The 18,863-nt window shown below is 42.3% G+C and overlaps 1 protein-coding gene across 1 annotated transcript in view; it reads right to left on the bottom strand.

Annotated features, from left to right (window-relative positions):
• The window catches only part of anxa5a (annexin A5a), a gene marked incomplete at its 3' end in the record, with an annotated part of 28,882 nt that extends 13,742 nt beyond the window's left edge, over positions 1-15,140 (bottom strand). The window contains exons 1-7 of the mRNA XM_080746791.1: positions 15,062-15,140; positions 10,493-10,587; positions 9,223-9,336; positions 6,385-6,475; positions 4,811-4,890; positions 4,085-4,135; positions 2,413-2,506 (exon numbers count right to left, since the gene is read on the bottom strand). Coding sequence (XP_080602917.1) covers positions 2,413-2,506; positions 4,085-4,135; positions 4,811-4,890; positions 6,385-6,475; positions 9,223-9,336; positions 10,493-10,587; positions 15,062-15,074 — 538 coding nt within the window. The 5' untranslated portion in view covers positions 15,075-15,140. The remainder of the gene's footprint in view (positions 1-2,412; positions 2,507-4,084; positions 4,136-4,810; positions 4,891-6,384; positions 6,476-9,222; positions 9,337-10,492; positions 10,588-15,061) is intronic.
• Positions 15,141-18,863: the final 3,723 nt, after the last annotated feature.

An 18,863-nucleotide genomic window follows, 5' to 3' on the forward strand; every position in this document is an offset into this window, starting at 1 on the left:
GGCAAAACTGTGGGACTAGTAGCGTGCCGAAGTTTAGGAAGTTCAGGCTACATACAGACACACACACACACACACACACAGACCCACACGGCCACGTATAGGGAGCCTGTGCTTCACACAGCTCCAAAAATGATGAGGTTTTGATTTGCTAGCGGTGATGGGGGTAAATCTGTGCCTATGCTTTTAATATCCCGCCTTATGGTCATTCATATTTTATCACTGCTTCTGGTCAAACTAAAGCCCAAACCACGGTAATGATTCACTTTGCAACATGTAGGCCTACCTACTTGCAACTACTTGCAGCCATTATCCCCAATGGCAGTTGCAAGGAGTTACATTGGTGTGGTTGGCCTTAAAACTGTTTTGTTACAGTGAATATCTTCACAGAAAATAGCCGACCTACAAGTTCACAACATCATGCTGCAAAGTGTTGGTAGCTTATCTGTTATTACTCATAACTTTTTGCTGAATGTTCACCCCAGGATGAGCTAGTACTGTATGTAGATTGTGTGACCAAAAACTTTACAAAAATTTAGTTCAATTTCTTTCTTTTCTTTTTGGAGCTGTGTGAAACACAGGCTCCCTATACGTAGCTTTGTGGGTCTGTCTGTCTGTGTGTCTGTCTGTGTGTGTGTGTCTGTATGTAGCCTGACTTCGGCACGCTACTAGTCCCACAGTTTTGCCACCACACACTCGCGCCATATGTCAAATCGACCGGCTTACTCGGGAATAGTGGGCTAGTAACTTGCTAAGAGAAAGGTTCAATAGTTTAATTGATATTAATTTATAAGTGAATTAATTTTCCCCATTGACTTATAATGGCAATCGCAAAAACTCACATTCAATTATTTGTCTCTCGCAAACCATAGGGGCTAGAGTTTCAAGACTTGGAGAGGAGGTTCATAATGGTTTCAAGGATTAAATAAAAAATAATTGTGTCATTTGGCCGCATGGTGGCGCCATAACACCCCACTTTACGTTTTGGCCTGTAACTCTTGAACCGTAGGTCGGAAAATTCAAAAAAAATTTTCCCTGGATTCCTTGGGTCATGACGCATCTCCCCATATAGGCCACGCCCATTTGCGCCATGATAGATTTTCCGCCATCTTGAATTTTCTCCAAAACACACTTTTTGCTCCTTTTCCTACATATTTTCTTCAAATGTCACACAAATCGGTACACACACACACACACACACACACACACACACACACACACACACACACACACACACACACACACACACACACACACACACACACACACACACACACACACACACACACACACACACACACACACACACACACACACACACACACACACACACACACAGGTGTGATTTTTGGAGCTGTGTGAAGCACAGGCTCCCTATACGTGGCCGTGTGGGTCTGTCTGTGTGTCTGTGTGTCTGTATGTAGCCTGAACTTCCTAAACTTCGGCACGCTACTAGTCCCACAGTTTTGCCACCACACACTCGCGCCATATGTCAAATCGACCGGCTTACTCGGGAATCGTGGGCTAGTAACTTGCTAAGAGAAAGGTTCAATAGTTTAATTGATATTAATTTATTAGTGAATTAATTTTCCCCATTGACTTATAATGGGAATCGCAAAAACTCACATTCAATTATTTGTCTCTCGCAAACCATAGGGGCTAGAGTTTCAAGACTTGGAGAGGAGGTTCATAATGATTTCAAGGATTAAATAAAAAATAATTGTGTCATTTGGCCGCATGGTGGCGCCATAACACCCCACTTTACGTTTTGGCCTGTAACTCTTGAACCGTAGGTCGGAAAATTAAAAATATTTTTTCCCTGGATTCCTTGGGCCATGACGCATCTCCCCATATAGGCCACGCCCATTTGCGCCATGATAAATTTTCCGCCATCTTGAATTTTCTCCAAAACACACTTTTTCCTCCTTTTCCTACATATTTTCTTCAAATGTCACAAAAATCAGTACACATGATCCACACACACACACACACACACACACACACACACACACACACACACACACACACACACACACACACACACACACACACACACACACACACACACACACACACACACACACACACACACACACACACACACACACACACACACACACACACACACACACACACACACACACACCTCCACTTCACACGGGTGTGATTTTTTTTTTACAAATCGCACAATATACTGATACACAAAAAAAAACATGCTCTGTTGAAAACAATATATATATGTCATAAATGTGTGAAATCCCACACTAGACATGTAAATGTCTAATGACACATCCTATTTAGAGTGAAGCTGACAGCAACACAATGTCTTCCACAATGAACTGACACAAATTGATTAAAATGCATGTTCTGTATATTATTATTTATGAGTTAGTTTTTGTACAACCTTACACCCACCTTCTCTAAGATGCTCAAAGCTCCTGTTGCCAAGGATATGGACAAACCTTTCTTCATCTGTGCCAACCTTGCCCTCACCAGCTTTAAACAAGTCCTGAAAAGAAGCGTGCGCGCACATGCACACGCACACGCACACACACACACACACACACACACACACACACACACACACAGTTTTTTCTTCTCTTCCGTTTCATTTTCTTTTAGTAATGGGGCAATATCAGACAGTGAAGAAGTGTTCCTTCAGAGCTCTGTCTTTCAGCTTCAGCCTAAACATCTGAGATGGTTTCCAGTATTAATGATGCAGTATCAGTAAACTCAATTAGCCTGATCTTGTCTGGACCAGTGTTGATTTCATCGACTATTGGAGATGACGACTACCTTTTTTCATAGAGGAAAACGGAAAAAAAGAAAAAGCTATGATGTCTAAGACTAAGAGAATACTGACAATTTGTTAGGGAGGGACTAGTGGAGAAGAAATCCAGTTTATGTTTGGTTGAAAATAGCAAATCTACAAGCTCACAACTCGTCGCCAGTCACAGCAGACTGGCGTGCTGGACATAAGCTCATCAAACATGATCATCACTACTGTCTGTACAGTAGTCAGATGAAAATTCAATAACACAGAATGGTTCTGAACAAACAAGATTTTCCATTCCAGGAGGATGCCTCTAAATCAATTGATCTCTCATTAATCTAAGAGCTCAGAGCTCCCTTGGCCTTTGCCTCTCTATAGCTCCCTGGAGACCAGCTCCCAGCAACAGCATATGCTGGTACTGATAACATGTTGACATCTACAAGTTTCCAATTGAATAATTTTTGGTCATGCCCTCGTTATATTCCCAGCTCTGATAATGTTTCGCCCTTTTTTAAACATGTTTTCTCTTCTTTAAAACAGCTCCCTTGCATGTGTAACTAAGGTAATAAGCTTCTGTGTTAGAGGTAACGAGGTACAGTATAAACTTGATAACAACAATAATGTACACAATCTCACTGTCTCACTTATCGAGCACCTAAACCAGGTTCCAGTGTAGATGCTTATCCTAATTAGAATAGGGTATAGTGACATCAGATCCTGTAAACTAGTATCCTGTAACTATAGGTTACTTATGTAAACCTGGTTTTGTGAAACATGAGTAAAATCATTCATTATGGGTAAGCAGCGCCACATCCAGATGATGTCATTCCCGGTTGCATCATGGGAATTGGAGTCTTTGCATCACTCCGGGGTGCGGAAGAACAGCTACTACGAATACGATAAAACAATGAAAACACCAATTGGCGGAGATCTCCATCAATGGCGTTGAAGCGTTTGATATCAAATTGACGGAGATCTCCGCCAATGGCGGACAAAAGCTAGGCATCTAAGCGAGGCAGCGACTGGAGTATGGTTTCTTGTCAAGCGAGAAGACTAGAGCATACCTAATGAGCAATAAGGCCGAGCCTCACAGCTTATAAGGGAAGCAGTGACGTTATCACATTGTATGGTCATGCTATCAACCCAATTAAATAATTTTAGTAATAGTTTCTATTGCTTCTCACAAGAGATAGGGGGCACTGTTTACCCATAATGAGTGATTATGCTAAACTTATAATATGTCTGTATTTTAGAAAGTATTCTTGGAAAATGCGGAGGGGGGGGGGGAAAGTACAGAATTTAGTTTTTTCTTACCTTGGCATCTTTCTCAATCTTCTCTTCGTCAACCTCTTCATCCCTGTTCCCCTTGATGGACAAATCAATACACAAGACAGACAGACAGACAGACAGACAGACAGACAGACAGACAGACAGACAGAGACAAAATGTTCAGACAGAGACAGTCGACACAAACAGTACAGATTTACCATGGAGACTCGACAGATGTACAGAAAGCAGAAGGAGGTCAGACAGGATGGAAACGTGGTGATCTCATGCTTGTCAGATCAGGCGACCCAGGAAGATTACATTACTACTGACTGAGTGGTAACCCATGATTACATTTCTGCCTCTGAGACCAGCACACACCTGAGACGTGGTATGTACTAGCGCATCACTCTCTCCCCTGCTCCCTTACCCTCAGGTTTCCTCTGCCATCTCCTAATCATTCCTTTCCCCTTACTCCCTATACCCCTCCCTTCCATCCCGTGTTAACATTTATTGGGTCATAGTGATGGTGTCACTCCTCTACACCCCATTCTCCTTCGTTACCTAACTTCCACCCAAACCTCAAATGACTTTCTAATGGCATCCTGATTAGAGACCCTAATGAACAGGAAAGGAAAGATCCGTCGTTCCAGCTGTCCTCTCCTGCTCACCCTCTATCTCTTCATCTCTGTCACCCACCCTCTTTATCTTCCCGCCCTCCCTCTTACCCCCCCCCACCCTGCCCCCCTCTCGCTGTCACTCTCCCCTGTTTACCTGGCATAGGATCACCAGCAGTTTTTGGTAGTGGCCCGAGGTGTCTCCTTGGATATCCTTTTCCAGCTTGTTACCATACTCTGGGAAGGAAACAAGAGAAGAGGGGAAGGAAGATTGCTTACACTTCTCGCTAACGGCAGCCATTAATGGCTGCAATCGACCCAAGTGGGCCAAGCTTCTGTTTTTCAGAAGGTCTCCGACATGCACAGATTCGATTAGCAGGATATAGCGGGTGGCCTGGCCTTCTCTTCGGTCCGGCTCACATAGCCCAAGTCTTTGCCTTTGGCCCCTCGTGCCTTGCTTCTTGATATTATGGTTTGTGTCTTTTTTCCCCCACCGCATAAAAGCACTGAGCGGTTCCCACAATGGTACAGTATCGTATGTTCTTTTTTGATGAGTTCCGGAGCTTGATTCAATACAGAATACGTAAGGTATATATAACTATGATATAGTGCCCCAAGATGCTAATGCAGAGGTTTTCATTACACTTGTGATTTGCCAGTGACGTACTGTCCACAACTGCTCAGTATTCCAGTAGAATATAAAAGGGTGCTGATACCGTGCCAGACACACACAAGGCCCAAAACGGTCGTAAAAACTGTCAAATCCGTGAAAACTGTTAATTTAACAACAATGTCTGTTTTTACACAGAGTTAAACTAGGATATTACTGTGTGATGACAAAACTACTTTAGTCGATTCTTGCCCACAAAATGCTGAGAATTGTAAGAACACAGATAAAGGCTGACACAGACAGAAAGGGAAATGTCTGAGTGGATTGTACAATTCCACAATTGTACAATCAATATTGTTGTATTCTCTAGGTAACCCTTTACTGAAATGCACACCAAAAGCATTAGAGTTTCTCTAAGATAAAAGTAACTTCAATAATAATCCATCATGAGTTTACTTTCATGCCAGTGATGAATTCAACTACTTATATTGTTGACCAGGGTACCCTTTCTGGGCTTTGGTGCACTCCTTATTTCCATGTACACCAAATCTCTTCGCTGAAAATAACCAACCTACAAGCTCATAATTTTACAACACATTGTGAGCTTGTAGAGCTGCTATTGTTGCCAAATAATTGCATATTCTTGCTGAATGTTTGCCTATGTGCAGAACATTATGGAATTAATCATTTTTGGAAGAAACCTGTTTCGTACTGGCAAATTGCTTCCATTGCCTTGTCTCAGGAGCCTGTTGAATGTAACACTTGGACAGACCAGTTACAAGATGAGTTGTATAAAACAAATTACTGTCCTGAATAGTTTTTGATTGGTGACTTACATGCTCTTTCTGTCATAGCAAGGTAACTTTAACTTAACTTTAACATGTAAGACAATGTACAGTAAGCAAAAATTCACAGCGAAGTGTCTTGATATTGGAAAATAACGGACAAGGCAGAAATGAAGAGTTCCCTCCGTCTACTCTATTATTATCAGAGCATACAGTATGTTCATAACTGCAAAAAAACAGCAAACAAAAACTATGTTGTCTAGGACTACGGTAGGTTTCTAGTTCAACAAACAGCCGCCTCAGTTTCCACGCTGACTGAGACACAAGACGTCCTACCTTTCTTGTACACTTTGCAGATTTCCTTGATCTCTTCATTGGGCCTTGAGGCCATGATCTCAATGAGAACGTCGTCATCAGTACCTGCTCCCTGGAGAACCAAGCACAACATCTGGATGAAATCTGCAGAGCTTCAGCTGGGATGTTTGCTAGAGTGAGGCATTATGGGACCTTTTTTTTCAACCTCGTCTCCATGTTTCGGACCTAATTAATGCTTCCTAGATTGCACCGAAAATGCATCGTTGGCAGGGACTTCAAGCTGATGGGAACTACAGTCTTTCTCTTCCTTCAACAATAAAAAAAAAAAACATTGTTGAATCAAAGAAAGGTGAAAAAAAGGTGAAAATCTAATTTGAAATCCCTGCCAATGATGTCATCAGCAAGTTTCCACAGCCAACCTCTTAGACACCGAGGTTTTAAAGGGATATCCATTCAGTCCATTCACCTTTTGAAATGGTAAGTGTTGAGACATGTCATTTGGAGAGTAGAAAGCAACAAGCAAATAAATAACAGTGCATAGATATACATAAACAAGAATGAGATAAATGAAGATCAACAATGCACATACTGTACACATAAACCGGATGAGATGAATACAGAGCTATAACAAGGCAACCTAGAAGTGTGTCTTGTTGATCTGCCTTAGTAGCCTCACAGAGTGACATACAGTGCATAACTCCCTCGGTAGTTTTGCTTTGCTTCTCGGTTCAACAAATGAACCATGTATGCCCTATTGCCCTTGGGTCAATAAATTGCGTTACGTTAAAATAGCTTGAGCATAGAAGAGAGTTTGCATGATTCTCACATTGTAAAAACGAATTTCTGCGCAACATACCGAGCAAAAAAAGAGCAGCGGGTGTTGTCTAATACCAATATACAGATCATGTACTGTGTTGTATGTTCAGATGATAAAATGATAAAATCCTCAGGTGCAGCCTGGGGATTTTGTTGATGCAACATTTAATTAAATTGGGCAATATTAGGGGTGACAATGCAGTGTGTTATGCTTCAAGTACCCCCCAGGGATCACAGAGTTCATAAATACATACTGTAGGAACCAACCAACACATGTAAGGTATCCCCATCAGTCCCAACTACACAGAGACAATAGAGTAATAGAGTCGCGCCTTAAAGAAAAGCAGCTGCCCTGACCTATAACCCAGCATAGTCCTGACACACGAATAATGGTTGTCATTACAAAGCGGTCTAGAGGGAAGACGGATCATCATTATACAGAATTACAGTATACAAGTCCTGTCATCCCGGTACAGTATATTGCATGTCACTAATGTATGTATGTATGATAGGCTACTGTGCTGCATTGTTCGTTTCCAATGCAGCAGTATCATTTGTAGATAGTATAGCTTTATGTCTTTTTTCTACTTCTCTCCCACATGATTAAAGATTCATGTGATTAAAAATAAATAAAAAATAAATAAAAATAAATAATTATCAGGTATTAACTCATACAGTGCCATCCGGCCACAAGGGGTGCTAGAGTGCCAGAAATGTCTCCATTGACCTTCTTTATAGCTTTCGTCGACCCGCTCCCAACTGCCTTGTGTTTTCACTCCAGTCAATCCTATGGGTGTCGAGGAGGAAGCTAGCTGACACGTAGCCAAAATGCTAACCCCTTTAGAAGCCTGATCTAAAGCTATTTCAGCCGCAAAAAACTTTCTCTTTGGGTCTGGGGACACAATCCGGAGAAAATCCTGTCTAAAGATGTGATTTATTATTGGAGTGGGCGGCGCGATTTGGCCGTTAGCGCGAATACGGCCCGTGGATGGCCGAGTCTAAGTCCCGGCCAAGGATGGACGTCTAGACCGGGGCTTCATTGAGGCCTCCGATAAAATAATTCATTTTATTAAATATCCCGGACATGTTCGGGATAGGCACACTGGAATACGTCGCGCCGCCTACAATGAACATTGGGTGAACATTGGGGGGGTCTAAACTTTATTTTAAACCATTTTCAATGGAATAAATCGTCGGAGCATCTAGCGTCTCTCGTTGGTGAGCGCTGGGCGAGCCGGGACCACCCACGTTGCTCCAAGCAGCTCGGGGTAAGTAAAATAGCAAATAAAAATTGTTTTTGATCCCGAATATCCCGAACATGTTCGGGATAGGCACTTAAAGGGTTAAGATTATACTAGGAGGAAGATTTCTTCCAAAAACGTGTACAGAAAGAGTTAAAATTAGGTTTTTATGTGGCCACACCCACCAGTTCATTAAGTATGCCTGGTTGTCATGGTGGGTGGTAACCCAGCTGAAGTTAGCCACACCCACAATGTTGGGTGAATGGTAAAAGGGGAGGGGACGATTATATGATGTCACTCTATCTGTGTTTTTGGATCGGCACTTTTGAGGTGGCAGCCTCGAGGAAGAAACCCAAAATACAAAGGGAATACATAATTGCTCATAACAACCACACCAGGGGGTCTAATGAAATACTGTCAACCAGAAAAAGTACAAAACGATGGCACCACCTCTTTAAGTATTTCTTACATATTATATAGCATAAATGAATTGCCACCTCTGCAGGAAAAGAAGGTCTTGATTCTGACTTTACTACTCATTTGTGGCCTGCACGAATTTGCATGTTTCCATGGAATAAAATAAGCCAACATGCTGTGTTCGTCCTGGAAAAGAGGGCAGTTTGAAGAACATAATAAGCCTGATTGAGACATAGCTGCGTGCCGTTGTCATGGGTATAAAAAAAGAATAGCCGCTCCACAAGCCTCAATCAACGCACTGTGAGCTTGTAGAAAGGCTAAATTTGGTGAGTGACAGGCATGCAATTAAGTATAAATCAAGCATTACTTTAAATAGCTACGGTACCTTCAGAGCCTTGCGCAGTTTAGCAGCGTCATAGGCGATGGTCGGCAACATCAAGGCCACAATAAGGTCCTCAAACAGCCCTCCTAACTCAGATTTCAGAGCAGCAACCAGGTCCTGTGGACAAATTCATGATTAATCAGAATACAATGGAATACAATTAATAGTAACAGCACAGATACTACTACTACTAATACTACTACTAAAAATATAACAATAATAAGGCCTTGACTTTTTCCAGGCCAAGTAAGATTTTATTTCTCAACTTGTCTGCCTGGTTAAATACAAGTTAAATAATAATAATAATAATAAATCCTCCATCACACTGGTACATAATCAAAAAAGAAAGGGAAAATAAAGTTAAATTCACGTTGAGGCTTTTACTGAGTGTCCTTCACAACCAATAGTAGTCAGTCTCTAAAACATTCTAGGACAGGCATCCATTGCTCATTCAAAAAAAGAGAATAATCAAAGTCAAACGGCTTTGAGGTTCAGAGAGAGAGAGAGAGAGAGAGAGAGAGAGAGAGAGAGAGAGAGAGAGAGAGAGAGAGAGAGAATTTACTAGGGGTATTATCCCATAAACTACACCCAGCATCACATCACTCATTGAGGCCTGCGTCTAAAATTGATTTTTATGTACAGTTAATCACGGATTTGGGCATTCCTGGTGGTGAGGCCCGAGTGTTTTCAAAGAAGAGAGTGAGAAGAAATCACATGTCCTGCACGTGAGTGTGAGTGTGTGTGTGTGTGTGTGTGTGTGTGTGTGTGTGTGTGTGTGTGTGTGTGTGTGTGTGTGTGTGTGTGTGTGAGTGTGTGAGTGTATATAATGCTTGTGTTTATTGGCAGTACTATGTGGGCATGCACTTATGTGTTTTTGTTGTGAATGTAAGGACTGATGATGTCAAATCAACACAATGACCAAATAGTCATCTCCTTGAAGCTTTTATAACTGAAGTAACACACACTTAACTGAAAAGCCAGAACACGTGTACATGTGGACGTGCATGTGTGTGTGTAAACAAAGCATCAGGCAGAACCATGATTCAATCATTTGTGGTGTCAAGTGAAGCCGACCCAAGCCCTTTGGAATGCTACAGTATGAGGAGACATCAGCCTATAAAGCAGCAAACTACACGGGACAGCTTCGGGCTGAGCCCTCTGCCAGCCCCAGGCCATGCGTCATCCACGAGATGCTGTTGATTGAGAGTGGAAGACGGGACACGGTAGCTGATGTGACCTGTGACCCGTTCCGGCCCCAGAGGGTGCAGCTTACCTTTCCGTACGCCTTCTTGAACGCTGCTTTAATTTGCTGGCGCTGATCATTGTTGCGAGCGGTCAGAAGCATAAGGATGGAGTCTTCATCCGTGCCTGATCGGGAATGAAAACGGTGCATATGGTGCAAACAAAAATTAAAAAACAGTTTTACAGAGATGCGCACTCCCTGGAATGCTGTTTTTTAATCTAAAATTAACATGCAGTCCTATTTTGCTACTTTTGTCTGACAGAATGACAAAGTAGGGCATTAATTTACGGAAAAAGTTAAAATACGGATATACAGTAAGAGGTTTCTGTCCAACAGTATGTGCAATGTGGCCCTCTGGAGTTAATTTGGAAATATAGTGGCCCTCTCCATCATCAAAGTTGCTCTATTCCTTAGTCACTGGGGTGCCACCCATGCTGAACATATATAGTCATGGCAAAAATCGAGTTTTACAAGCGGGAATTGTGTGAAGAGAGAAGGTGAGTGCAAACGGTTAAACAACATTTGGTCATTTTGTATAGCGTTGTGGCTGCAGTTGAAGCCAGCTCAACTTGGAGTGTAGCTTTTGGAGCAGCTACAGTCGGGCGTCGCTTTGTATCTTGCCAAAAAACAATGGCGGCGCCCTGCTCGGCTATCTATCTAGTTGGCTTCTATTGAAAAAGAATGCTAGCCTGCAGCTTTGTAGCTGCCCGCGTGAACACGTACCTATTTCACTCACGTGTTGAACTCAGGTGAGAACTGTTTGTTTTCCAACAAGACTTTTCTTGTGACTTGTTTGTAACAGAATGTGTGTAATTACATCTAGTGCAAAGTAGTTACTGTATACTGTAACTGGCCAGGAAATGGCCATTGTGTGTGTTTGTTGCATTTGACTGGGTTCTTTTAGGAACATTCTCTGTTGAGTTTTGCTATTTTAGTTGTAGTTTTCAAGTTGAGTTTTGGTTGTTTAGATAATTTTCTGTTCTGGTGGTTAAGGGGGAAGTCCTTAAGGCAGCCCATTGCGAGGTTGGCCCAATACAATATAATATTTAGCTTCCCCATCCTTTGTCCTTTTTGGCTGGGGTCTCCTACCAGTTTGTTTTGGGTTATTTTGTTGTACCTTTGGGTATTTTGTTTCTCCTTTTGTTCAAAAAAGCAGCATTTGATGGCATCTCCACTTCTCCAGTTGTGGTGTGATGCTTTTATACTGTATACTGCACTCTCTATTGAGCCATAGCCTAATGGGGAGGCAATAACATATGGGGGCTTGTCTGGGATCAAGCTGCTGTCCAGTGCTGAACCTATTGATCTGGCCCTAAGCACCTTTTGTGCCTGTCCATTGCTGGTCCTCCTGAGACACAGGATGCTTAAGTAGGTGTCTAAAGAGCTTGATGAGGAGGATGTTGTTGGGCAATCCAGGGCTGCCTTCAGAGATGCTTGAACAACTGCCAAATGTTGTCTAAACTTTAAACAAATCTTACGTGTCTCTGTTTTCAACATGGCATCTCTGACCCCTGTGTCACAACATGTATCGATGTCGACTCCCCACAGGTAAAACAATACAGTTTAACTCCTGAGGCTCCATTTGCAAAAGCAGGCAAACATGCAGTACATGCTGTAGAATGGCTTTACAAATTCACGCAGTTCACCATACATTTTAGCTGACAATATCTGATGGTTCAAACTTTCTGATGTAATTTCAATTACAAGTGAAGAGATTGTTTTCGTCTTTTTAAAAGGGATATCTGCAGGTGCTGCAAACTCCTAGTGTATTTAGATACAGTTAGGCTACGCTGTACTACTGTAATCAATCTGTAACAACACATAGGCTACTTACTCGATAGATACATTATAGTCGCATGTATAGTTATTCTGTACTTGTATTATTAGACACTGGGGGACTGTGTCTTTGCATCCATTTACCCCAGCGACTGCAGAATAAGAGTAACTTACTGACAGACGACGTGCAAAACATCTAAATAAAGCCCTGACCTCTCAAAGCAGGAGGCTAAACATGTGAAACGATGAGATAAACGGATGACCTACTGTAGAAATCAATAGTGCCTAAAAGTCACCAGCGCCTTTGTTGAGAACGGCGGAGTAAAAGAAAAACAAGCCGGTGACAACATGTGTCATTTCCCTGGGGGATCAAACTGATACGTTACATAAGCTATAATTATACCACAGAGCCGGTGTCAGACCCCGAGGTCAGAGGTGTTGTTATGGGGCCTAGAGTCAGCTTCACCGGTTGATTCCAATCTTCTACCATTCACGTCCAAATTTCTTTAGAGATTTCTTTATGCTTTATTTGACAGTACAGGGTGTAGCTGGATATACAGTTCATGAGTGGGGAGAGGGTTCAGAAGGGATTGGATCATTAAGACCTGAGGCCGATTCAACAAATGCTTTCTAAATCTGTAGTTCTCAAATAGCCGTGGACCCAGTCACCCAAAATGTGAGATGACCTGTGATGTCATGCCGTACTTTTAATTTCTGTTATCTATTATCTATTCTATTATCTATTAGCTTGGTCATTAAGGTCCACAGAATAAGAGGTCTGCTCTGCCGGAAACATCGCGATTTTTTTTTTATGGCCATTTGTATATTCACTGTCTCACTGACTTCACTGTAGAGGAAAAGAAAAATATATAAAAAAAGAAAGAGTGTTGCTCAAAAGTAGTGAAAATAGCAGATCTACTGTACAGGTTTTGGACATACAAGGTTTGGTTTCCACCCGACAACGACGCCATGAACCATTGAAAAGTGAGAACACACGCATGCGAAATGGCACGTACTCAAAGCTATTCCACATGGATTATGACACTGCAGGGGCCAGCTGATTGACAGTAACGGTGGGAGGAAGAAATAATGTAATTATGGCTTCCCATTCTATTGTGCTGCTGTGGGCATTAGGTCACTTAAGTGGTCAAAGGTCAAACACTATTAAAGCCATCAGTGTTGTTGTATTAGAGTGTTGTTGGATAGAATATTCTCATATATTCTTGTTTTTCTTTTTTGAAGAGGCAATGTGGGGGAGGATTTTTAAAAAGAGCGATAACATTTTAAATGTACAAATGCACACAAATTATTGTTTGTTTGTTCATTTCGTTTGTTCATTCTGTTTTTTTGTTTTTTTTATGTGCAGAAGCGGAAGTGCTTTTGGAGGTGGGCGTTATAGAGGGCCCCTCAACATGCCATTGCAATTTGGGTTGCATTCATGAGGATATATTTTTCAGAAGCCAATCAGAATTATATATGAGAAACCTGATACATATTGATCACATACCTCCAGAGATAATGTGTGGGTTTGTGTGGGTTTGGGTTTGGGACAAAATCTGTAGAAGTTGTATTAGTGTGTTTTGAAGAAAATCTATTTAGTGGGCATGGCCTATATACTGTAGGGCATCACATCATGATCCAGGTGGAAAATCATTTGACTGAATTCTCTGGATATGACGCATAGTCCATTATGAGTAATGACTCATATCACAAAAGTGAAACTAGCATAAAGATTGCGTTCAGTGGATTGCATTCATCACCACAATATACAATTGTCCAGATTTATAATTTCCACCAGGGATACATCTGTTTATGTAATTCAGAACTTTTTTTACAACAATTGTCAGGCCCGATGGTTAATGTTACTTTTATCAGAATCAGAATTTTACTCACTCTGTGTTCCCAGCAGATCACAATATTAACTGACCTTATGCTCCTTACTATTGATTGCTTATGGCGTTATTTTGCTTAGATTGCAAGGTTGAATTTGTACATTAAGTCTCTGACTACTGAAATGTGCCTGCATTGGAAATGGAATATGCAAATGTTAATGACCTGATCAGACCTAACTAATGAAAATTGATATAATAAAATGATTAGATTATGCATCAGTACATTACAAATAAAATGTAGGCATAACATATTTTTGTATTATGCTTCTTTGTGAAGAAAGGCAAAAACGGGAACAAGAGGAAATATTGCTTAATGCTCTATATACAGTATTATGATGAGTTGGTTTTGCAGAATAATCCTGCCTGTAGCTAAAACCTTGACCCAGGAGGGATTCCGCTTTGGCTGAGCAGTATGTTTGGTTTTCCATGATTCAACCCAGGTATTAGCCTAATTAATTATCCATAGCTAGTGCTACTTTAAAAATAATCTCCCTGATACAAAATTCAGCTCACAACAGTGTAAAATATATCCAATTAAGTTTGAATGAGCGTAGAATGTTCTGAATTCCCTCACAAATACTTGTCTTGTACTATCCACCCCATTTATTTCCGCAGACTGCTCACCCCCAGTGGTTCTTGTATTCTAAAATTAGTTTTTGCTGAGCCTAAGGTTATAGGAAACGTTTAGGGTTAGGCATAGTTTTACTGAGGTTACGTTTAGGAATAAGGTTACGATATAGGCATAGTTTTACTAGTAACTTACATAGTTTCAAGTTATGTTTAGGAATACCTGATAGCGTGTTTTAGGGCGAGCTCCTTGGACTGACTTCATGACAAACGTGTAGTCTATATCTATGAAAACAATGCTGTGTGTATATTAGTAAACTTAGCAGTGGTGTGTGGGCCACGTAGCTGCAGGAAAAGAACTGACCGATTCCTTTCATGGCCTTGTGGAGGATCTCTGCATCATGCTTGGCGTTGAAGTTGACAAAGGGTTTAACGCTGCCTCTGTAAGCCTAGAGGAAAGATCAAAAGAAATATATGTTAAAGGAAAACGATCGTCACGCTGTACATTTTTCAGTCTATAGAAACAACCATATTGACACTTTCCATATTGACAGAGGAAACCCCCCTTTCTGTCTGTTTTGGCCTACAGTACCCAAGATGCATTTTGAAGGCAAGCGTCGGCCATACGGTCTACAGTTAACCATTCTATGAACCTTATTGTCACGTGTACCGAGGGTAGTGGATAGAAGACGGGAAGTGAGCGCTGTACTTTTCACACTTTTTTGCAGCGTTTAAGAGACACAGAGAAGAGTATACTCAGTTGTATGTTTAATGGCAAAAAGATATATACAACAAATATATAGACATTTTGAAAATTTGTTAGAGTGCCCCTTTAATTTAATCGTTACTGTGCAGTAAAAAGATGTGTTTCAATTGGTGCGAGCGTTTCTTTAGTTTTACTCTTTTTCTGTTTTTCTTTTTGCTCTCCCTCTGCCCCCCAAAAAACAAAACAACGATTGATGGAGCTTGCACAAAAATGACTGTGTGTGTGTGTGTGTGTGTGTGTGTGTGTGTGTGTGTGTGTGTGTGTGTGTGTGTGTGTGTGTGTGTGTGTGTGTGTGTGTGTGCGCGCGCTTGCGTGCAATGCTGTGCTGAACGCAGGGGAGCCCCTGCATTGACCCTTCAAGACGATTGTCAAATTTTAGCCACCATCTATGACTGAACTCAGGAGGGCCAAGTGGGAGCAATGAATTTGGTCCACATGTCACACCAGATCGGCCTTCTCCTCACTGGTACTTGGATTCTTCCTCTCAGGGGAAAATATCATTCAAAGGAAAAGCAATAAAACAACTGCCTTGCTTCGTTCATACAGCTCCGCTCAGGTGCGAGACCACAGAGAATATTGTGTTCGCCCCCCCCCCCCAACTACAATTTCGTCCAGTTATAATCTCCTCTCTCTGTCTGATTTTATTTATTTATTTCTCATGTTTGTTTGTTCATGATGATGTGCTCACAGAGCCTATAGGGTAGTGATATTCAACTGGCGGCCTGCGGGCAAAATCTGACCCCAGAGGGGGCAGCACAGCAGTTTTAAGGTTACCAGTTACAGAGAAGTAAGAAAAGAAAAAAAGTACCGCTATCACAACAAAAGAAGAATATACATAAAGTGTCCAAAAAACACATTTAATGCTCATAAGTGTCACATCACACACAAATAGCAATACTTAAAGCACAACTAAACAATGCAGCGCCAAACAAAAGTTTATCGGAGGGAGTACCAGCTAATTTGATTATTTAGACTTACCTAAGATTTTTTTTTAATTGCAGAAAAGAAACACGTCAACATATGTACATATGCATATGAGAAATGGTGGGGGCGAACATTAATTGACAATAAATATTGCGTGCAGGCGAGCAAAATTGCATGTAAACAGTAAACTTACAAGCAAAGGCTCTTCAAAGCACACGTGAGGAGGAAAATGGCAGAGGAGATCTGTACACTTTGAGACACTAGGCCAAACTGATCAGAGTTTCAGGTGTGCAGGACATCAATTGAGCTGATCTACCACAACTGTACAGGCTTAACACTGATTACAGGTCTAGTTACAGCAAGCGCCTGTAGGAGCTGTAAAAGAGCATAGTGTGTGGGTGTGACAGGCAATCGTGACACAGTGACAGGCAAGGGTAACAGCTTAGCGTGACAGCTTAGCGTGACAGCTTAGCATGACAGCGTGACAACTTCTGCAGGTTTTCACACTAAACTGCTCCCTGCGGTCGCAATAACAGTCAATGCTAGTCAGTGCAACACAAGTATCTCACCGCCATGCCAACACAGCAATAGTAACCAGTAAGGCTCCCTAATCGGGAGATAAGCGACCGTAGGTCACTTATCTCCACAAATAGGGAAAAAATGTGTTTTGCCAAAATCTTCCTGATCCATGTTGATGACATGAGTGTAGACATACTGTGTAGTGATTTTCGTGATTTTAGGGCAAAATCTGTAGGAGCAGTGTCCAAAAATGTGTTTTTAAAAATCGGCCTGGAGGTGGCGCTATATGGGAGAGATTCATGTTGATGGGATGAGTGGAGACATACTGTGTACCGATTTGCGTGATTTTAGGGCAAAAATTGTAGGAGCAGTGTCCAAAAATGTGTTTTGCAAGAATCGGCCTCATGGTGGCGCTAGAAGAGGGCCATGTGAGAAATGAGGGGTGGGGTCTCCGCGCCGGCAAGGCGGACGAATAGGTACCGGCCCCGGCTGTCCCGGTCGCTCCTAGCCGGAGTTACGGCATTTTATGTGAGCTGCAGTGTAGGGGGTCCTCCACTGGGGGCGCCACCACTTTTGCATCCGTTGTGGAGCAGCAGGAGTTGGTGGTCCCCGGGAATTCCCCGTGAGCAGGCCGGTTGGGGTGGTCATTTGGTCATTTTTGCACATTTTGGAATTTTTTTTCATCTGGGGGTCCCCCAGGGACATGGGGGTCCCTGGAGCTCCGGGGTCCTTGGAGGTTGTAGTTTGGCAGGCAAGGAACGTGTGTGCAAAATTTGGCATGGATCGGGGCAACGGTTGCGGAGATATGAGCAGGGCAAGAGTGTGACGTGTGAGGTGTGACAGACAGACGGAGGGAGTTACACTTTGTGGTGGTTTCTACAGTAAGTAGCGACCTACGGTCGCAATCAATACTACCAACACAACCAAATAGTGCAGGGCCAAACAATAAGTGTCCATAGTCAGTGCAAATAAATAAAGAATAAAAAACTAAAAACAAAAAAGCAAGAAAGGGTGACACAGCAAGACGCCACAAGCAACAAGCAAAGTACTTAGGCTAAGCTACGGAGGGTAAGTTACCCTCCGTAGCTTAGCCTAAGTACTTTGTAAGTTACAAAGTACTTACCCTGGGTAACCTCAGTGGGGTCTAAGCTCTGTGGGATGCAGTGCTCTGCCCTTCAGCATCTCTACGACCAGAGGACAGTGAAGAAAGCAGCAAAGATCGCAAGAGACCCAACTCATAATCTCAGCACCTGCTTCAAGTTCCTGCCCTCGGGTAGGAGATATGGCACCTCTAAGTTCAAGAAGGCAAAGGGCAGTGCCAGTTTTATCCCCTCTGCCATTAGGCTCCTGAATAAACACAAACCCCCCAACACCTGATTCACCTCATCTGGTCCAGCATACACACACACACACACAGCCAGGTGCCCGGATGAACTGGACATGGACGGACACACACACACACGCGCAGACGCACACGCACATGCACGCACGCACGTATTGAAGGTGACAACCTTCGGGGTCACCACAGCACCCACAAAACTCTGAAAAGTGATGACTCATCACTTGTCATCACTAAAGTCGATGGGAGCCCAACTTGATTTGGCCGCTGTGGCGACCCCGAATGTCGCAGACTTGGGCGCCCTAGCTAAATCATTAGAGCATGCCCTGAGCTACATCTGTGCAAAATGTTGCACTTTTAGACTGATTAGCACGAGAAAAAAAAACCTAAGGCCTCCGACTAACATGAATGCTCACCCATACATGCATCATTTTCTGAGGCCATTTCTAGCACAAGGAATGTTTTTGTGCAAAACAAATGCCTGCAATGGATTCAGCATCATGACAAACCCCTAGTTAGACCCCTCACATCCTACTTAAAGGAGTCATCCAGACCAAAACACATATAGGGTTAAATCTGTCTTTTATCATACCCCTTTATACCTGCTTTAGTCGATTT

The sequence above is a fragment of the Nannobrachium achirus genome (genome assembly GCF_963921795.1).
Source record: "Nannobrachium achirus genome assembly, chromosome: 17".
In the NCBI taxonomy this organism is placed as follows: Eukaryota; Metazoa; Chordata; class Actinopteri; order Myctophiformes; family Myctophidae; genus Nannobrachium; species Nannobrachium achirus.